The sequence below is a fragment of the Theropithecus gelada genome, chromosome 12 (assembly GCF_003255815.1).
Source record: "Theropithecus gelada isolate Dixy chromosome 12, Tgel_1.0, whole genome shotgun sequence".
NCBI classification, from domain to species: Eukaryota; Metazoa; Chordata; class Mammalia; order Primates; family Cercopithecidae; genus Theropithecus; species Theropithecus gelada.
The window spans coordinates 55,015,069-55,036,557 of record NC_037680.1 but is presented as its reverse complement, the minus strand read 5'-3'; the positions used below and the strand labels follow the sequence as shown (position 1 = coordinate 55,036,557).

The 21,489-nt window shown below is 38.2% G+C and overlaps 1 protein-coding gene across 4 annotated transcripts in view; it reads left to right on the top strand.

Moving 5' to 3' along the window:
* The window catches only part of TTN (titin), a 272,326-nt gene that overhangs the window by 175,533 nt on the left and 75,304 nt on the right, over positions 1-21,489 (top strand). For all 4 annotated transcript variants that reach the window (XM_025405605.1, XM_025405603.1, XM_025405604.1 and 1 more), the window contains 44 exons: positions 18-284; positions 391-657; positions 771-1,049; positions 1,139-1,547; positions 1,651-1,775; positions 1,876-2,142; positions 2,918-3,187; positions 3,279-3,581; positions 3,694-3,996; positions 4,268-4,455; positions 4,546-4,660; positions 4,767-5,051; positions 5,153-5,304; positions 5,637-5,784; positions 5,941-6,118; positions 6,457-6,578; positions 6,672-6,959; positions 7,082-7,378; positions 7,499-7,685; positions 8,157-8,272; positions 8,361-8,660; positions 8,856-9,155; positions 9,270-9,375; positions 9,478-9,674; positions 9,755-10,060; positions 10,161-10,439; positions 11,043-11,342; positions 11,446-11,748; positions 11,861-12,223; positions 12,523-12,825; positions 12,960-13,259; positions 13,356-13,652; positions 13,752-14,036; positions 14,123-14,416; positions 15,726-16,025; positions 16,141-16,449; positions 16,538-16,728; positions 17,130-17,559; positions 18,832-19,140; positions 19,292-19,440; positions 19,528-19,560; positions 19,657-19,786; positions 19,880-20,179; positions 20,273-20,590. In XM_025405605.1, coding sequence (XP_025261390.1) covers positions 18-284; positions 391-657; positions 771-1,049; positions 1,139-1,547; positions 1,651-1,775; positions 1,876-2,142; positions 2,918-3,187; positions 3,279-3,581; positions 3,694-3,996; positions 4,268-4,455; positions 4,546-4,660; positions 4,767-5,051; positions 5,153-5,304; positions 5,637-5,784; positions 5,941-6,118; positions 6,457-6,578; positions 6,672-6,959; positions 7,082-7,378; positions 7,499-7,685; positions 8,157-8,272; positions 8,361-8,660; positions 8,856-9,155; positions 9,270-9,375; positions 9,478-9,674; positions 9,755-10,060; positions 10,161-10,439; positions 11,043-11,342; positions 11,446-11,748; positions 11,861-12,223; positions 12,523-12,825; positions 12,960-13,259; positions 13,356-13,652; positions 13,752-14,036; positions 14,123-14,416; positions 15,726-16,025; positions 16,141-16,449; positions 16,538-16,728; positions 17,130-17,559; positions 18,832-19,140; positions 19,292-19,440; positions 19,528-19,560; positions 19,657-19,786; positions 19,880-20,179; positions 20,273-20,590 — 10,968 coding nt within the window. The remainder of the gene's footprint in view (positions 1-17; positions 285-390; positions 658-770; positions 1,050-1,138; positions 1,548-1,650; positions 1,776-1,875; positions 2,143-2,917; positions 3,188-3,278; positions 3,582-3,693; positions 3,997-4,267; positions 4,456-4,545; positions 4,661-4,766; positions 5,052-5,152; positions 5,305-5,636; positions 5,785-5,940; positions 6,119-6,456; positions 6,579-6,671; positions 6,960-7,081; positions 7,379-7,498; positions 7,686-8,156; positions 8,273-8,360; positions 8,661-8,855; positions 9,156-9,269; positions 9,376-9,477; positions 9,675-9,754; positions 10,061-10,160; positions 10,440-11,042; positions 11,343-11,445; positions 11,749-11,860; positions 12,224-12,522; positions 12,826-12,959; positions 13,260-13,355; positions 13,653-13,751; positions 14,037-14,122; positions 14,417-15,725; positions 16,026-16,140; positions 16,450-16,537; positions 16,729-17,129; positions 17,560-18,831; positions 19,141-19,291; positions 19,441-19,527; positions 19,561-19,656; positions 19,787-19,879; positions 20,180-20,272; positions 20,591-21,489) is intronic.

The window sequence follows — 21,489 nt, the reverse complement described above, 5'->3', positions numbered from 1 at the left end:
TTTTTCAATGTTTGCAGAAGAAGAAGCTGTCTTTACCAAAAATCTTGCCAACATTGAAGTTAGTGAAACAGACACTATAAAACTGGTTTGTGAAGTCTCCAAACCTGGCGCAGAAGTGATTTGGTATAAAGGGGATGAGGAGATCATTGAAACAGGAAGATATGAAATACTGACTGAAGGACGGAAGAGAATCCTGGTCATTCAGAACGCTCACCTTGAGGATGCTGGCAACTACAACTGTCGACTCCCAAGCTCTCGAACCGATGGCAAAGTCAAAGTACATGGTATGAAAACTACAGTGAATAATCTTTTATTTCTAACAATTCACACTTGCTAGATTTAAAGTACAAAGACATACGTTTCTAATATCTTGTAACTTTTTCTTCCCAGAACTGGCTGCTGAATTTATCTCAAAGCCTCAAAACCTTGAAATACTTGAAGGAGAAAAGGCTGAATTTGTCTGCTCTATATCAAAAGAAAGCTTTCCAGTCCAGTGGAAGAGGGATGATAAGATACTTGAATCTGGAGATAAATATGACGTTATTGCTGATGGTAAAAAGAGGGTTCTAGTTGTGAAAGATGCCACATTACAAGATATGGGCACTTACGTCGTCATGGTAGGGGCCGCCAGAGCAGCAGCTCACTTGACAGTCATTGGTAAGTTTGTTATTGCTTTTCGGGTTTTTTCTTTGTTTTGTTTTGTTTTTTTGTATTTGTATTTACCACTTTGATCATTCGTCATACTATAAAGTCTTGTTGGTTTCTTTCAGAAAAACTCAGGATCGTAGTTCCTCTTAAGGACACCCGGGTGAAGGAACAACAAGAAGTTGTCTTCAACTGTGAAGTCAACACTGAAGGTGCCAAAGCCAAATGGTTCAGAAATGAAGAAGCCATATTTGATAGTTCAAAATACATTATTCTCCAAAAAGACCTGGTCTACACCCTCAGAATTAGAGATGCACGCTTAGACGACCAAGCCAACTATAATGTGTCTTTGACCAATCACAGAGGTGAAAATGTTAAAAGTGCAGCCAATCTAATAGTAGAAGGTAAGTAATTTATATACCACTAGAGATTTTTTCATCAGTTTCTATTATGAAAATAATTAAAATAAACATATTTTTCTCCTTTACAACAGAGGAAGACCTTAGGATTGTTGAGCCTCTTAAAGATATTGAAACAATGGAGAAGAAATCTGTCACATTCTGGTGCAAGGTGAATCGTCTCAATGTAAAACTGAAGTGGACCAAAAATGGTGAAGAAGTGCCTTTTGACAACCGTGTCTCATACAGAATTGATAAATACAAGCACTCGTTAACTATTAAAGACTGTGGCTTCCCAGATGAAGGTGAATACATTGTCACTGCTGGACAAGACAAATCTGTTGCTGAGCTTCTCATCATAGAAGCCCCTACAGAATTTGTGGAACACTTGGAAGATCAGACAGTCACTGAGTTTGATGACGCTGTCTTCTCCTGCCAGCTCTCCAGAGAGAAAGCCAATGTAAAATGGTACAGAAATGGGAGAGAAATCAAAGAAGGCAAAAAGTAAGCAAGATCTTTTTATTCTCTATTTCCATAGCTATATATACACTTTTGACAATTTAGTGGCCATTATGCAAGCTAACTGATAATCCAATGTCTCCTTTAGATACAAATTTGAAAAAGATGGAAGTATACACAGACTCATTATAAAAGATTGCAGGCTGGATGATGAGTGTGAATATGCTTGTGGAGTAGAAGACAGGAAGTCTCGTGCTAGACTTTTTGTGGAAGGTACATATTAAGTGAAAGGACAATTCTAATGTTACCAATTTTTTAAAATTGTTAATCAAAATGTAAACATATTTATATTTATTTCACATTTTCTTTCCAGAAATTCCCGTTGAGATCATCAGGCCTCCACAAGATATTCTTGAAGCCCCTGGTGCTGATGTTGTCTTTTTAGCAGAACTCAATAAAGATAAGGTGGAAGTCCAATGGCTAAGAAATAACATGGTTGTTGTCCAGGGTGATAAACACCAGATGATGAGTGAAGGAAAGATACATCGACTACAGATTTGTGATATTAAGCCCCGCGACCAGGGTGAATACAGATTTATTGCCAAAGATAAAGAAGCCAGAGCTAAGCTTGAACTGGCAGGTCAGTCCCTTTCTTTTATTTTAAAATATCCTTCCAATATCACAGAGATTAGTTAGATTTCCGATTTCACAGTTACTTAATGAGGTAATCCTTGTGAGGGTCTTTCATTTCTAGCAAGCCCTACCCACATGTTAACAGTTCTAATTTTGCTCACTACAAAGTAAGTGTCTTGAGTAAGAGGAAATTAATAGCAATAATCTTTATATGCCAGAACGTTGAACAGTTCCTAGTACATGATGACTGTTTATAAACTTAGGCTAGAACTAAGCTATCACCCTGAGAGTCTTGGCAAATCTAAAGACAGTCTTATACTCTCCTACTTTACAAACCCCTGTGTGCCTTTTAGGTATGTTCTCATCCTGACCCAGGACATCCTTATACACTGTCCTCATGAAAAAGCCATTAGTGTACCTCTCATTCATAGGAAAAAAGTTTTCTGATTTATTGAACTAAGTACGCGGTGCCTACTCTATCAAAAAACAAAACATGTTTTGCACTACACTGAGTCCTATGTCACTATTTTTGGCAAGGAATGCATGTCTTATGATTTTGTGCCGTTCCCAATCCTCTACTCTCCAATCTAACTTGCACACACAAAAACAACCAAAAAAAGCTATGAGAAGTCTAAGCCACTTAGTTTTCTGTGCTATAAAGCTACTGTGGCATACTTCCAAGGTTATGTAACCAATATTTGCTGACAAATGCATAATAACATATGATGTAGCTTGGTTGTGTTTAATAGTCGAAAGCATTCACATTTTATCTTTCTCACTAGCTGCACCGAAAATCAAGACAGGTGACCAAGACCTTGTGGTTGATGTTGGCCAGCCTCTGACAATGGTGGTGCCATATGATGCCTACCCCAAAGCAGAAGCTGAATGGTTTAAAGAAAATGAACCTTTGTCTACAAAAACCATTGCTACTACGGCTGAACAAACTTCTTTCAGAATTTTAGAAGCCAAGAAAGGAGACAAAGGGAGATATAAAATTGTGCTTCAGAACAAACATGGAAAAGCAGAAGGATTCATCAATCTAAAAGTTATTGGTAAGCCCTTGGGTCTCTCAGACTTAACTGGCAAAGCACAATTTAAAAGTAAGACAGCACACTAAAAAATTCCTTTATATGTGAATTTCAGATGTTCCTGGGCCAGTACGTAACTTAGAAGTGACAGAAACATTTGATGGTGAAGTGAGCCTTGCTTGGGAAGAACCTTTAACTGATGGTGGAAGCAAAATCATAGGTTACGTTGTTGAAAGACGTGACATTAAGAGAAAGACCTGGGTTCTGGCCACAGACCGTGCAGACAGTTGTGAGTTTACTGTCACTGGTCTACAGAAAGGAGGAGTTGAGTATCTATTCCGTGTAAGTGCAAGAAACAGAGTTGGCACTGGTGAACCAGTAGAAACTGACATTCCTGTAGAAGCAAGGAGTAAATATGGTAAGAAGTTTTAAGTAAATTGCAAGCTAGCTTTTAAGTAAATTGCGGTCTTTGCCTTCATCATCATTGTTAACCCAAAACTCCTATTTTCTTCTTCTGTGATGAAATCTAGATGTTCCAGGCCCTCCTTTGAATGTAACCATCACTGATGTGAATCGATTTGGTGTCTCACTGACATGGGAACCACCAGAGTATGATGGAGGTGCTGAGATCACAAACTACGTCATTGAATTAAGAGACAAGACTTCTATCAGGTGGGATACTGCCATGACTGTGAGAGCTGAAGACCTGTCTGCAACTGTTACTGATGTGGTAGAAGGACAGGAGTACAGTTTCCGAGTGAGAGCCCAAAATCGAATTGGAGTCGGAAAACCAAGTGCAGCCACACCCTTCGTCAAAGTTGCCGATCCAATTGGTAAGCCCATCAAAAAAAGGAAATAATTACTGCATGAAATCCTGATATTAGGCCTATCAATTAAAATAAATCAAGTTCAATGAAAGTTAATAAAAAGGTAGAATATCATAAAAATTTGGATAAAGTTCTAGAAACCCAGACTGTGCCTACTTTACTTTGTGAATTCAATAAATCTGTTATTTTAATGATGATGATATAATTGATTACAACATTGTCTTCATAAATTGTCACTAACGTAAATGGTATGCTCCAACTCTTTCTTTTATTCCAGAGAGACCAAGTCCTCCTGTAAACCTAACTTCCTCAGATCAGACTCAGTCATCAGTTCAACTCAAATGGGAACCTCCTCTGAAAGATGGAGGAAGCCCAGTATTAGGCTATATAATTGAGCGATGTGAAGAAGGAAAAGATAATTGGATTCGTTGCAATAAGAAACTTGTCCCTGAACTGACTTACAAGGTAGGTCATTTGCATATAAAAAAGAATATTCAGTGTGGATCATGGACATAACTGTATGTGTTTTTTACAAATATTAATTCATAATTGTAGGTTACCGGATTGGAAAAAGGAAATAAATATTTATATAGAGTATCTGCAGAAAATAAAGCTGGTGTTTCAGATCCATCTGAAATTCTTGGTCCTCTCACCGCTGATGATGCATTTGGTAAATAGATATTTTATTTTTAGACCGGGGAATAGAACATAGTTACTTTGGGGCAACAGGGACTTAAATATGGCACTGCAGACTCATTAACTTTTCTTCTTTGCAGTTGAACCAACAATGGATTTAAGTGCATTTAAAGATGGTCTGGAAGTTATTGTCCCAAATCCTATCAAGATCCTGGTTCCAAGTACAGGCTATCCAAGGCCAACTGCAACCTGGTGTTTTGGAGATAAAGTACTAGAAACAGGGGACCGTGTGAAAATGAAGACCTTGTCTGCCTATGCCGAACTTGTCATTTCTCCAAGTGAACGTTCAGACAAGGGCATTTATACACTGAAATTAGAAAACCGTGTGAAAACAATTTCTGGGGAAATCGATGTCAATGTAATTGGTAAGGAACTAACTGTTTATCATCTAAGGTGATTTGGTAGTATTGACAAATATTAGTTCAGACTATTAATGACAGTGACTTGTGAGTGCATTTCTTTTCAGCTCGCCCAAGTGCACCCAAAGAACTGAAATTTGGTGATATAACCAAGGACTCAGTACATTTGACTTGGGAACCACCTGATGATGATGGAGGAAGTCCATTAACCGGATACGTTGTTGAAAAACGAGAAGTCAGCCGGAAAACATGGACTAAGGTGAGTTTTGAGCAGCACTGCATCAACGCCAAAAATGGGAGTAGGGGAAATCCCAGAAGGTTGGGATGCCATGCACAAATCTTGTGTGCTACAACTTCTTACCTTTACCTCACTGAAAATGTACAAAAACTTTTTAAGAATGCATCGGTACTAACGCTTCCTGAGGTAGCTCAACCAAGGGTTGTATAATTGTAATTGTCTTGTCTTGTGAGCCTTACCAAATGTGTAAAAAATTAAAAAAAAAAAAAATCCCTACTGACTTGGTAAAAATCATTTGAGTTGGGGAAAGAGTTTTTGGAAAATAGCTAATTAACTATATTTCTTTGTCCCAGGTTATGGACTTTGTAACTGATCTAGAATTCACAGTTCCTGATCTTGTTCAAGGAAAAGAGTATTTATTTAAAGTTTGTGCTCGTAACAAATGTGGCCCTGGAGAACCTGCATATGTTGATGAACCTGTAAATATGTCAGCTCCTGCAAGTGAGTACATTCTTAATGATTTCTTACCTAATCTTGTTGCCTGTTTTTGCTTTTAGACCTAGAGTTGAAGTTATGGGGCAAGGCAGGGGTTGGCAATGTGAAGAGAACTGCATAGGTGCCCTGCGTAAGACTGACTCTCTCTTCCAAATGTTATAGCGGTACCTGACCCACCAGAGAATGTTAAATGGAGAGATCGAACAGCCAATAGCATCTTCTTAACATGGGATCCACCTAAAAATGACGGTGGTTCACGCATCAAAGGATATATAGTTGAAAGATGTCCACGTGGTTCTGATAAATGGGTTGCCTGTGGAGAACCTGTTGCAGAAACAAAGTGAGTTTTTTATTTGGCATGAGAGTAAATGTGTACTCCTAGTCACTAAAATGGGCTTTGTTGGGGAAAATTTAAATGTGTGTCTTTTTTCATTGAGAATCCTATACTGCCGGCGTGTCTGTCTGGTTTTTAAAGGTGCTGCTGAATGTACTTCATGCTCAGGGTTTTCATGACAGTATTAAAATGAAAATGTATTCAGTTATAGTGTTGAAGTAATCCAGGTTTAATTTAAAGACTAGTATTATACCAGGGGTTTGAATTTTTGAAAGACCATGAGTACTACACAATGAAACGATTATTGACATCACAGTAAAACATCTTATTCTGTTTTCTGACAGGATGGAAGTGACAGGTCTTGAGGAAGGCAAATGGTATGCCTACCGCGTGAAGGCCTTAAACAGGCAGGGCGCTAGCAAACCAAGCAAACCCACAGAGGAGATCCAGGCTGTGGACACACAAGGTATCTATTTTTGATTTTTGTCTTATCAAATAGGCCTCTGACCTTAAATCTGCTTGAACTTGATAACATCATAAATAATCTTTTCCAATTCAGAGGCCCCAGAAATCTTCCTCGATGTGAAGCTCCTTGCTGGTCTCACCGTAAAAGCTGGGACCAAGATTGAACTTCCTGCCACTGTAACCGGGAAACCTGAACCTAAAATAACTTGGACAAAGGCTGATATGATTCTGAAGCAGGACAAAAGAATTACCATTGAAAATGTCCCTAAGAAATCCACAGTGACTATTGTTGATAGTAAGAGAAGTGACACTGGCACATACATCATCGAGGCTGTGAATGTGTGTGGCCGGGCCACTGCTGTGGTGGAAGTGAACGTCTTAGGTAAGGAAGGTTCTCATTTTAAAAGGGGATAAACTGTTTGCAGTTACTTTCTTGAAATAAATAAATAAATAAATAAAACATGGTGAACAATTTTTTTCCTGCATCTGTAATGCCATACACAGATAAACCTGGACCACCAGCTGCCTTTGACATCACAGATGTAACCAATGAGTCATGTCTTCTAACATGGAACCCACCACGCGATGATGGTGGATCTAAGATCACAAACTATGTTGTGGAGAGACGAGCAACTGATAGTGAAGTGTGGCACAAGCTCTCATCCACCGTCAAGGATACAAACTTCAAGGCCACCAAATTAATCCCCAATAAAGAGTACATCTTCAGAGTTGCTGCAGAAAACATGTATGGTGTTGGTGAACCAGTTCAGGCCTCTCCAATAACAGCCAAATATCAGTTTGGTAAGTTTCTCAATAAGCTGATTAAAAAAAAAAAAAAAGGATGCTTATGTCAAACTTGCATTTTGGTGGCATATTGATATACAGGACATATAACATTTTACACCATTATCCTGTCTATAGATCCACCTGGACCTCCAACTCGCCTAGAACCTTCTGATATCACTAAAGATGCAGTGACTCTCACGTGGTGTGAGCCAGATGATGATGGTGGCAGCCCAATCACTGGATACTGGGTTGAAAGACTGGATCCTGATACGGATAAATGGGTTAGATGCAATAAGATGCCAGTAAAGGACACAACATACAGGTATGCTCAGAATCCCCATCAAGATGTTAAGACAGCAGTATATTCAAATGTTTACTCTTTAGTATTCCTTGGGATTACAGATGATTATATATTGCTAAAACATTTTTAAACTACTTTTACTCATATTTGCTATTACCTCATAATTTGAAAAATTATATAAATTCCATTCAAGGGCACATTTCTTAGTTTACTCTAAAATATTAACCTTCAGGAAGTTTCAAAGTATTTGATCCTCCAGTACATTATGATAATGATCATTGTCATAGATATTATAATTAGACTGGTATGTGTGGCCAAGTCTAAAGTGTGCCTGTTAAAAAGCAACTTTAATTTATATTGAAGTGCTTTTCAATTAAATTTCCAAATCATCTTTTCACAATTTAAATAAATTAGTCTCTTCTGTGTAAAGTAAACATAGGCTTCTTCTGCTTCTTACCATGATGTTATACATGCACTTTGTTCCTAATTCAGAGTGAAAGGTCTCACCAATAAGAAAAAATACAGATTCCGTGTGTTGGCTGAAAATCTTGCTGGACCTGGAAAACCAAGCAAATCAACTGAACCAATCTTAATAAAGGATCCCATAGGTATTATTTACATAATTTTTGTGGTTATTTTGAAGCTCATATGAACTCCTTTTTGACAAACCTAAACAATGATTTCACTGGCTTACAGATCCTCCATGGCCCCCTGGAAAACCAACTGTAAAAGATGTAGGCAAAACATCATTAAGGTTGCATTGGACAAAACCAGAACACGATGGAGGCGCAAAGATTGAGTCTTATATCATTGAAATGCTGAAGACTGGGACAGATGAGTGGGTCAGAGTGGCGGAAGGGGTTCCCACCACTCAGCACTTGCTCCCAGGGCTCATGGAAGGACAGGAATACTCATTCCGAGTTAGAGCTGTGAATAAGGCTGGGGAAAGTGAACCCAGTGAACCCAGCGACCCTGTGCTTTGCCGGGAGAAGCTATGTAAGTCACTCTTGACTTCTGGGGTATGTAAATTCTTCTAATGTCTGCCTATGAACTACGATATGAGAAAATATGAAAAATTCATTACTATTATTTCCTCCTGGCTACATTATTTCTTAATGACTGCCTGCACATTCAGACTGACTATTGGGTAATAAAACAAAAATGAATTTGTTTTCGTTCCTTCTTTTTCAGATCCTCCATCACCACCACGCTGGCTTGAAGTTATTAATATCACAAAAAATACAGCAGACCTAAAATGGACAGTTCCTGAGAAAGATGGAGGGTCCCCCATCACCAACTACATTGTAGAAAAGAGAGACGTCAGGCGAAAAGGCTGGCAAACAGTGGATACCACTGTCAAGGACACCAAGTGCACAGTCACCCCGCTGACTGAGGGCTCTTTATATGTGTTCCGAGTTGCTGCAGAAAATGCTATAGGACAAAGTGACTACACCGAAATTGAGGACTCTGTGCTGGCCAAAGACACCTTTAGTATGCTCTCACACTTAATCTTGGTGACAATAAGTGCTCTCACACTTAATTTTTGTGACAGGAGATTATCACCTTCCCTCTGGTTTTCCTAATCATTGATTATTTTGCTTTCAGCCACTCCTGGACCACCCTATGCCCTGGCAGTGGTTGATGTGACAAAACGACATGTTGACCTAAAGTGGGAGCCACCTAAAAATGATGGTGGAAGACCAATTCAGAGGTAGAATTTGAATTAATTCATAAAGAATAACTTACACTTGGTTGCAAAATCTCAACAATGTTTTTTCATTAATGCTAATGAAATGCTTTGTTATTTCAATAGATATATCATTGAGAAGAAAGAAAGGTTAGGTACCCGTTGGGTGAAAGCTGGAAAGACTGCAGGACCTGACTGTAACTTCAGAGTAACTGATGTCATTGAAGGAACAGAGGTCCAGTTTCAGGTTCGGGCTGAAAATGAAGCTGGAGTTGGCCACCCAAGTGAACCCACAGAAATCCTATCCATTGAAGATCCAACAAGTAAGTAGTGCTGATTATACACAAGATATTGTCTAGAACTTGATGAGACGGTGGATATGAATGTTTCACTCTTTTCGCAGGTCCTCCCTCACCACCCCTTGACCTACATGTGACTGATGCTGGGAGAAAACACATTGCCATTGCTTGGAAGCCTCCAGAGAAAAATGGTGGAAGTCCTATCATAGGATACCATGTTGAAATGTGTCCAGTAGGCACTGAGAAATGGATGCGAGTTAATTCTCGCCCAATAAAGGACTTGAAATTCAAGGTTGAAGAAGGTGTTGTTCCTGACAAAGAATATGTCCTGAGAGTGAGAGCAGTCAATGCTATTGGTGTCAGCGAGCCATCTGAAATCTCTGAAAATGTGGTTGCCAAAGACCCAGACTGTAAGAGCACAATGTCTTTTACAGTTAATAAAATACCCTTTATTCATGCATTGCATTTTGACATACTCTCTTTTTTGCTCTTTCGAATGATATCTTACAGGCAAGCCAACAATTGACCTGGAGACTCATGACATTATTGTTATTGAAGGTGAAAAGTTAAGCATTCCTGTTCCCTTCAGAGCTGTCCCAGTTCCAACTGTTAGTTGGCATAAAGATGGCAAAGAAGTTAAAGCAAGTGATAGATTAACAATGAAGAATGATCACATCTCAGCCCACCTTGAAGTTCCCAAGAGTGTCCATGCAGATGCTGGAGTTTATACCATTACACTGGAGAATAAGCTCGGCTCAGCAACAGCCTCAATCAATGTCAAAGTCATAGGTAATCATTGTTGGAAGAAACACCAGACATTCTTCACATGTAGAGGAAATTAGTTAACTTTGCAGTGCTATTAACAGTATAAATGACTTCATGAACTGGCCACTTGTAAACTAACTGTCACTTCTGATTATGTCTTTCCGTATGAGAAGTAAAACAATTCTAAAGAGATGAAATTGCTAAACTCTTATTAGAGTAATTTATATTAGTTTTAATTATTTGCATGTGAAATACTAATTTAAATAAAATATATTAGCATACCCAAAGAATATTTAAATGACTACAATTTTTTAATTGTACAGCTTCACATTTTCCCATAGTGTTCTCAACCAGGGATAGTAACATTTTCTGCATTCCCCCCGGCTCTGCAAATAATGTCTGGATATTTGTGGGGCCATTTTTCCTTGGCACACAGACTTGGGGTAGATACCACTGACATTTAGTAGTTGGGAGCCAAGGGTGCTAAATGCTCTGCAGTGTGAATGCCACTCCAGCACATCAAAGATTATCCTACCCAAAATACAGATAGCCCCACTTAGAGACAAGTGCATTATTAAAATGCTGATTTTTCAGGATTACTAGAATAATTATCCATTTCTGTAATAGGCCTACCTGGACCATGCAAAGATATTAAAGCAAGTGACATTACCAAGAGTTCTTGTAAGTTAACCTGGGAACCTCCAGAATTTGATGGTGGAACCCCAATTCTTCATTACGTCCTGGAGCGCAGAGAAGCTGGGAGAAGAACATATATACCAGTCATGTCTGGTGAGAATAAACTGTCGTGGACTGTGAAGGATCTCATACCAAATGGTGAATACTTCTTCCGTGTTAAAGCAGTCAACAAGATTGGTGGAGGAGAATATATTGAACTGAAAAATCCAGTCATTGCCCAAGATCCAAAGCGTAAGTTTGGGCATAGATGTACTATGGCTAAGAACTAATAAACCATAGTTTTGTTTTAAGAAGGTGGTTTTCCTGATACTAACTTTTTTTTCTTATTCTTCAGAACCCCCTGATCCACCTGTAGATGTAGAGGTTCATAATCCTACAGCAGAGGCAATGACTATTACATGGAAGCCACCTTTGTATGACGGAGGAAGCAAGATAATGGGCTACATCATAGAGAAGATTGCTAAGGGTGAAGAAAGGTGGAAGAGATGCAATGAACACCTGGTACCAATCCTGACCTATACAGCAAAAGGACTTGAACAGGGGAAAGAGTATCAATTCCGTGTGCGAGCAGAGAACGCCGCGGGTATTAGTGAACCTTCTCGGGCTACTCCTCCAACCAAAGCTGTAGATCCCATTGGTAAGTTTTGTTTAATGGAGTTACCACTTTCCATTTTGAAATAAATGAAAATAATGTTTTGTCAGTTGTTTTCATCAGAACTGAAAACATTTATTGGTTATGATCATTATAGATGCCCCCAAAGTCATTCTGAGAACAAGCCTAGAAGTGAAACGAGGTGATGAAATAGCACTTGATGCAAGTATTTCTGGATCACCTTACCCAACTATTACATGGATAAAGGATGAGAATGCTATTGTACCAGAGGAAATTAAGAAGCGTGCAGCACCCTTGGTTAGAAGAAGGAAGGGTGAAGTTCAAGAAGAAGAACCATTTGTCCTGCCTCTGACACAGCGTTTGAGTATTGACAACAGCAAAAAGGGAGAATCTCAGCTACGTGTCCGAGATTCTCTCCGACCTGACCATGGTCTGTATATGATCAAAGTTGAAAATGACCACGGTATCGCAAAAGCTCCTTGTACTGTCAGTGTGTTAGGTGAGTCATTAAAACTACACTTTCCAATTGAAAAAGGTTTTAGTAAAACATAAAAATAAAAAGTTTGGGGGAGAGTTAAAAGAAATGGGACATAGCTTCAGCAAGTTATCCTCAGTCATATTTTATCTCCTGGCCATGTAAAAGAAATCGCCTGACCTTGTTATTTATTAGCTAATAGAATACAATGATAGATGTGGGAAAACCAGAAATCATGTCAGAGGAGCATGCTCACATTTACATTTTCCATAGCAACCCTTCCCACACATGTTTTTGATTACTGTTCTCTTTTGAAATATTAGATACACCGGGACCACCAATCAACTTTGTATTTGAAGATATCAGAAAGACCTCAGTCCTTTGTAAATGGGAACCACCCCTTGATGATGGTGGCAGTGAAATCATAAACTACACTTTGGAAAAGAAAGACAAGACAAAACCTGACTCAGAATGGATAGTTGTCACTTCAACACTTAGACATTGCAAATATTCAGTAACAAAACTGATTGAAGGAAAAGAGTACCTCTTCCGTGTAAGAGCTGAAAATAGATTTGGGCCAGGTCCACCATGTGTTTCAAAGCCACTTGTAGCTAAAGATCCATTTGGTAAGTTTCCTTTGGCATCTAAAGTTTGCCTTTTACCATGTACTTTGGTATATAATTACTACAGCTTGTAAAATTGCATTTTATGTCATATTGGGGAATTAATTCAAATGTGTTTTTTTTTTTTTTTTTATCAGAACCACCTGATGCACCAGATAAGCCCATTGTGGAAGATGTTACCAGCAACAGTATGCTAGTGAAATGGAATGAACCAAAAGATAACGGAAGCCCCATTTTGGGTTACTGGCTTGAAAAACGTGAGGTTAATAGTACACATTGGTCTCGTGTCAACAAAAGCCTTCTGAATGCCTTGAAAGCCAATGTAGATGGCTTATTAGAAGGACTCACCTATGTCTTCAGAGTATGTGCTGAAAATGCAGCTGGACCTGGAAAGTTCAGTCCACCTTCAGATCCCAAAACAGCACATGATCCAATCTGTAAGTAGTTCCTTAAGAAGAAGGTGGAGTAGAACAAGTTATTGTACATTTTAAAATCATCAGGGAGTTTGATTTTTATATCTTCATTCATTCTAGCTCCGCCTGGGCCACCTATCCCAAGAGTCACTGACACAAGCTCTACGACTATTGAACTAGAATGGGAACCCCCAGCTTTCAATGGCGGTGGGGAAATTATTGGCTATTTTGTTGATAAGCAGTTGGTTGGCACAAATGAATGGTCACGCTGCACAGAGAAGATGATCAAGGTCCGTCAGTACACAGTCAAAGAAATCCGAGAGGGTGCTGATTATAAACTTCGGGTGAGTGCCGTCAATGTCGCAGGGGAAGGACCGCCTGGAGAAACAGAACCTGTTACTGTGGCTGAACCACAAGGTACTTAACATTATTGGAATAAAATTATGGATATTTTCTCTATACAGGACTATTTTTTAATCTTTCATGGGCTAATGTATGACTGTTCTCTTTCAACAGAGCCTCCAACTGTGGAACTGGATGTTTCTGTCAAGGGTGGAATACAAATAATGGCTGGGAAGACTCTTAGAATTCCAGCTGTGGTAACGGGTCGCCCTGTACCTACAAAAGTATGGACCAAAGAAGAAGGGGAGCTGGATAAAGACCGCGTTGTAATAGACAATGTTGGAACCAAATCTGAACTAATTATCAAGGATGCACTGCGAAAAGACCATGGCAGATATGTGATTACAGCTACAAATAGCTGTGGTTCCAAATTTGCAGCAGCCAGGGTAGAAGTTTTTGGTAAGGAATGTTGCATTGATTTTCATAGGATTTTCCCATATGTTACTATCTTATTACATTGGTTTTTGGCTTTGTTTTGTTTTCAGATGTCCCTGGTCCAGTTCTTGATTTAAAACCTGTTGTAACAAACAGAAAAATGTGTCTACTTAACTGGTCTGATCCAGAAGATGATGGAGGAAGTGAAATAACAGGCTTCATCATTGAAAGAAAAGATGCCAAGATGCATACTTGGAGACAACCAATAGAGACTGAGAGATCTAAATGTGACATCACAGGGCTGCTTGAGGGACAAGAATATAAGTTCCGTGTTATTGCCAAGAACAAGTTTGGCTGTGGCCCTCCTGTTGAAATAGGACCAATTCTTGCAGTTGATCCACTAGGTAAAAGAGAAGGTTTCATTGTGTTTATAGAATAATGTTTTGCTTCTGGTTATATTATTTACTGAGCTTTATGGCTTCAAACTCCCAACAGTCTCAAAATCTATAGCTAAAGAGTAACAAGAGAAGTAAATCAAAAAACTATTAGCAACATTAAAGATATCATATTTGCTATAATTTCAGTGTAATCTGTGACTCTAAGTATATTAATCACGCATGGTTTTTTGTACTGAAAAACTTGGATCTACAGGGGCTTAATAATAACCTAGAAGTAGTTTAGACATATTATGTCTCTCCAGTAGAACACACTGGAAGTCGGGTTTTTAAAATTTACTAGCCTAGTAGTGAAAGAGAATTCAATATTCTTCGAAAAGATTAGACAATTGCCTGAGGATAAATGTCTTAGTCTTCCTCTATATTCAAAAAGTCCCCATACTGTTAGAATAGAGAGGCCCAAAACCAGAAACAGCCTCCAAATAATAGAAAACCAACCAGAGGGAATCTCCCAGAAATCAATACGAAACACTAAAATTGCACACACAGTAATGCGCACTGACATCCCATCTAAGAAAGCAAAACCTTTGAGGAAGACCCATTCCTCAAGAGACAGAAGAACTTATTCCTTCACCATCACCCCCTGAAAAAAAAAATTACATCCTATATCACTGCTGCAGCTCATCTATGAATGTCCAATATACCACAGGCTGTGCCAGAGGTACCAGAACAGAGCTGAGCTTCCACTCCTTCTGGTTGCAATAATAGTGAACAAGTATGGATTGGGTCTAGTTTAACCACTGAAAGCTTAACTCTTAGTTTGGTCCTTCAGGAAAGAAAACTTCAGCAGCATTACATAAATCCTCTTTCCATCATATTTTGAACCCACATGTGAGGCAACATGGCTCAAAGTATGTTCGTAGACATTCCCACTATCTGTTAATAAAAGAAAAAACACTTTGCTCTCAGCTGCTCATTCAAAGCAAAACTTCACAGACTTACTTTCCTAGTTCATTAGAATTAGAAGCATCCCCAGTTACAAAGGTAAATAATCTAAAATGTTAAATATGAAAAAGCATATGTGCCCTTGATTTATTTTTCACTGATAATCTTGATGAAAAGTTGGCTAAGAAAAATTCTGTCTATATGAATGTCTATAATTTTGGCAACTGACAAGTTTTAGGAATGACTTTAAATAAGGATGTAAGGTTATGCCAAACAGAAGGCTATTTTTTACATAATTAAGTTGAAGTGAAATATTATTTCTTATATGAATATTTATCTCATGCTAATCATTTTCACTTGCCTCTGGCGAAAGGTCCTCCAACATCTCCAGAGAGGCTGACATACACTGAAAGGACAAAGTCCACTATCACCCTTGACTGGAAAGAGCCCCGCAGTAATGGTGGCAGTCCCATCCAAGGATATATCATTGAAAAACGGCGTCACGACAAACCTGACTTTGAAAGAGTTAACAAGCGACTCTGCCCAACTACATCTCTTCTGGTTGAAAATCTTGATGAACACCAAATGTATGAGTTCCGTGTCAAAGCTGTCAATGAAATTGGTGAAAGTGAACCATCCCTGCCTCTTAATGTAGTCATACAAGATGATGAAGGTGCGAAATCTGAATATAATAATTTTAATGCATTTTACAGTGTGCCTTTATCCCATAAGTTGAAAAAATGTCCTTATGACTTCGCTACTTTTTTTTCTTTCTCTTCTCTTTGCAGTGCCTCCAACTATTAAGTTGCGTCTGAGTGTTCGAGGAGACACTATCAAAGTTAAGGCAGGAGAGCCTGTCCACATCCCTGCAGATGTGACAGGCCTTCCAATGCCTAAGATTGAATGGTCCAAAAATGAAACCGTAATTGAAAAACCCACTGAGGCACTTCAGATAACCAAGGAAGAGGTATCCCGAAGTGAGGCAAAAACTGAGCTTAGCATTCCCAAAGCGGTCCGGGAAGACAAAGGCACTTACACAGTTACTGCTTCCAATCGCCTTGGCTCAGTGTTCCGAAATGTTCACGTTGAAGTATATGGTAGGTGACTTGCTTTCTTACATCAAAAAGGCATCCAGTGTCTGTTTAAGAATTGCCTTCTCAATATTCTCTGTTGATTCCTTTCCAGACCGCCCATCCCCACCAAGAAACCTTGCTGTTACTGACATTAAAGCTGAATCTTGCTACTTGACATGGGATGCCCCTCTTGATAATGGTGGCAGTGAAATCACCCATTATGTTATTGACAAACGTGATGCAAGTAGGAAGAAAACAGAATGGGAGGAAGTCACCAACACTGCTGTAGAGAAAAGATATGGGGTAAACTCTTCTAAATATTTTCTTAAACACATTAAAAGTACATTACTCTGGTTTGACGCCATTTTAGTATAACCTTGGAATTTGATAATTAAACTCAAAACCTCACACAATAAGCTGCTATTTTGTTATTGTAGTGTTTAGCCCCATACACATAAGGCTCCTTAGTAAATAGCGTTTGATACACAGATACTCTTTTAATTGAGATCCTCTATCAGGTACAATACATCTACATATTTTTATTTTTAAAAAGCTTTCTCCTTTTCTCTGTCTTTCCATGTTTTGAGTCTATATATTTATTTCTTCTTATAGTCATCCCTCCCAAAATAAGTTGAATTTTTAAATGAGTGAAAATCAACATAAGTATATTCTCTTCAATAAATTTCTATTTTTCTAATTTCTAGATCTGGAAACTTATCCCCAATGGTCAGTATGAGTTCCGAGTCAGGGCAGTGAATAAATATGGAATCAGTGATGAGTGCAAATCAGATAAAGTAGTCATTCAAGATCCTTATCGCCTTCCTGGACCTCCAGGAAAACCGAAAGTTTTGGCACGCACCAAAGGATCAATGCTAGTGAGCTGGACTCCTCCTTTGGACAATGGTGGCTCTCCAATTACTGGCTACTGGCTGGAGAAAAGAGAAGAGGGAAGTCCTTACTGGTCACGTGTTAGCCGAGCACCAGTAACCAAAGTGGGATTGAAAGGCGTGGAATTTAATGTTCCTCGTTTGATTGAAGGCGTTAAATACCAGTTCAGAGCCATGGCAATAAATGCTGCAGGAATTGGTCCTCCCAGTGAACCATCAGATCCAGAGGTTGCAGGAGATCCCATATGTAAGTATGCTTCCATTTCTAGGGACTAATTTCTAAAGCACAAAGTCACTAAATGGGTAATTCTGCTCTTAAATTTCTTATATTTTTCTATGCCAAATTATTTTATTAAAATAAAAAAGGTTCATATTCACATAGACTATCAGAAGTATATATGTATACATACAGGCATATATATATACATACACACATACATAAAATCATACAGTTTGTAAACTCTTGGATTAAACAAAATATTTTATGAGGAATCACCATAATAAAGATCTGGACTATAAACTGCTATCTCTTCTGATACTTTAAATAAGTTTCTAGCTCATTAGATACTGGGGAAATCATCTCTCCCACCAAACAGTCTGACCTTCCAGTAGGAATTCAACAAAAAGCAAAGTGTTGTTAGCTTTTCAATAATATTATTGAACAAAGATTTAGGATTCTCAGGCATAGTCTGTGAGGTCAAATAAGAGAGGAAAATTCTTCTGAAAGATCTATGAGCAGATTAGTTCAAAAATTAAAAAATACTGTGGCCTAATAATTCATCCTATTTGCTATATATCTGATTAGATTCTCTATAGAAGAAAAATTCAATTATTTGTTAAAAAGAAAATTTTAAATACTCAAGTGCTATGTGGAGCATATATACATATATAAGGAGATAGTTATTCATTCATTTGCAAACTAGTACTGAACATGTGTTTTGTGCAAGGATCCATATTAACCACTGGAGGGGGAAAAGTTAAGATTAAAAAGACAAGTGGAGTAAGATAATTTCTGTAATTGTAAAGCACTTTCAGAAAGGTAAAGGATTGTTATGGGATTATTGTAGACACTGATCCTGTCCCTAAAGGGCATTAAGATTAGTTTGTGTTCACAGGTTTGCTAGCTATTGATGGAATCATTTTAAAATTTTCATATTGTGCCAAATTAAATTTAAATCATGTTTTCAGTAAAGGCTATTGTAGAATTTCTTCAAAGGGATCTCAAAAGTAAAGTAGTTTTTCACCAATCATGTGTAAATAGAATGTAAATCTAACAAGATAGTAAGTAGTCTTTCTATTCCCAGTTAGTTGTTTGCTTTCTCTGTTTTTTCATTAACACTAAAGGAAAATAGACCATTTCCTTTATTTCTCTTCTCTAGAAGCCAACTGTATTTCCTTTTAGCATTTCTATTTTAATATTTTAATAGATTAAAAATAATATATGATCATGTGTAGTAAAAGATTCTAGCACTTCATCAGCTTTAAAATCTGATGAAGCTTTTTTTTCTTTTGTTATTAGTTCCACCAGGGCCACCTTCTTGCCCAGAAGTAAAAGATAAAACAAAGTCAAGCATCTCACTAGGATGGAAACCTCCAGCCAAAGATGGTGGCAGCCCAATCAAAGGATACATTGTAGAAATGCAAGAAGAAGGTACTACTGACTGGAAAAGAGTAAATGAACCAGACAAACTTATAACTACCTGTGAATGTGTGGTGCCTAATCTGAAAGAGCTCAGGAAGTACAGATTCAGAGTGAAAGCTGTCAATGAAGCTGGTGAATCTGAACCAAGTGATACAACCGGGGAGATCCCTGCCACTGATATTCAAGGTACTAGTACTTACTCAGTTTATGTATTCCTCTTTGGATCTCATTATAAAATTGATTAATTTACTTTTCAATTACTCTTCAATTGAAGATATTTCAATTACTTTTTGACAAATATGAGTTAAATCCTGTTAAATTGTATGTGGTATTACAGAGGAACCAGAAGTTTTCATTGACATTGGAGCACAGGACTGTCTGGTTTGTAAAGCTGGCTCACAGATTAGGATTCCTGCTGTCATCAAGGGACGCCCAACACCAAAATCATCTTGGGAATTTGATGGAAAGGCAAAGAAAGCAATGAAGGTAAGAAAATAACCATTCTCCTCTTTTTTCCACTGAATCACTATGAGGAGTATTTATACTACAACTGACTGTCTCCTTTTCTAATAGGATGGAGTTCATGACATACCCGAAGATTCACAGGTAAAAAAAAATAATAATTAAAATAATTCAAAATATGGTTGACTTCAATACTACTATGATTTCATTCAATGTATGACTACTATTTTCTTTGTACAGCTCGAGACTGCTGAAAACTCCTCAGTAATTATTATTCCGGAGTGTAAACGATCTCATACAGGCAAATACAGCATCACAGCCAAGAATAAAGCAGGACAAAAGACTGCAAATTGCAGAGTTAAAGTCATGGGTAAGAAAGACTTTGAAAGTTGCAAAAGAATAAAAACAAATCATGTTTAAGCATTTAAGGAACTTTGCTTATATTGTGGCTTACATCCAACAGATGTACCAGGCCCACCCAAAGATCTGAAAGTCAGCGATATCACAAGGGGTAGTTGCAGACTTTCATGGAAGATGCCAGATGACGATGGAGGAGACAGGATCAAAGGCTATGTTATCGAGAAGAGAACTATTGATGGAAAAGCCTGGACCAAAGTCAATCCAGACTGTGGAAGCACCACATTTGTAGTGCCTGATCTCCTCTCTGAACAGCAATATTTCTTCCGTGTGCGAGCAGAAAACCGTTTTGGTGTTGGCCCACCTGTGGAAACCATTCAGAGGACCACTGCCAGAGATCCGATATGTAAGCTTTAAAATCTCAATTTAAAATATCTTCTCAAAATTGAAGTATATTATTATAAACAATGCTTAATACTTCCTTTAACTATTTTTAAAGATCCTCCTGATCCTCCTATTAAACTCAAAATTGGCCTCATCACAAAGAACACAGTGCATCTGTCATGGAAACCCCCAAAGAATGATGGGGGCTCCCCTGTTACCCACTATATTGTTGAGTGCCTTGCATGGGACCCTACTGGAACAAAGAAAGAAGCCTGGAGGCAGTGCAATAAGCGTGATGTGGAAGAACTGCAATTTACTGTTGAAGACCTAGTAGAGGGTGGGCAATATGAATTCCGAGTCAAAGCTGTCAATGCTGCAGGAGTCAGCAAGCCTTCAGCCACTGTTGGCCCCGTGACTGTCAAAGACCAGACATGTAAGTACCAATGTACTGACAAAGAATGTCCTCCTTACGACTGCCTTCCTAGGTGTTCAATAATAGTTCAAAATTAAAAGAGATATATCTGTACCTTAGAAAGCCACCATGGCTTGAATGTAGACATGGGCATATTATTCAATTACTCATTCCCTCAATTTCCACAGAATTTTCACATTCCCTTACCTGTTAACTTTTCTCTATTCAAAGGAGATGATGTCTGTAATTTCCTCGCTGTAATTTTCTCGATGGCAGGCTGTTTTACTTATCAGAGGGTAAAGCAATTTCTCTGCATGCTCCTCAAAAGGGACAGAAAGTAACTAGTCATTTGCTTAGCAACTGCTGAGACCCATTTATCTTCACAATCAAGTTTCTATTTCTCTATATGAGAAAAGATATATCCATTTTAATGAAGTATATATAATATATATGGTAATAATTCTTCCTCTGATAATTACCATCACTACTGTTGTGTATCTGTTTATTCTCTCATCTAAGTGTAAAGAAACTGTAGTTGCTACCCTCTTTGAATATTTCTGTCCTAAATTTGAGCAAAATGGAAAATTCCTTCCCTTTTATTAACAGTTATATTTCTTAAAAGGGGAATTCACCTTCTTATGTATCCCTTCATAATTCTGCATAAACATTAGAGAGTGTCCCATGATACTCTCCTACTACAATCTCCTCTCTTCCCTTTTGTCAGGATATGAGAATATAATAATATGCATCATTTCATGCATAATGATGCCAAATAAAGAGAGGCAAGCCCTGATATACAGCCACATGTAGCTCCTTGTGTACCTGCTCCCCAAACCAGTGTAATAGTGTTAAAGACAGAACCGTTCTTTACATTGGGGTGAGCTACAAAGTCTGACTACGGTGGATTCAAACAGCTTTAT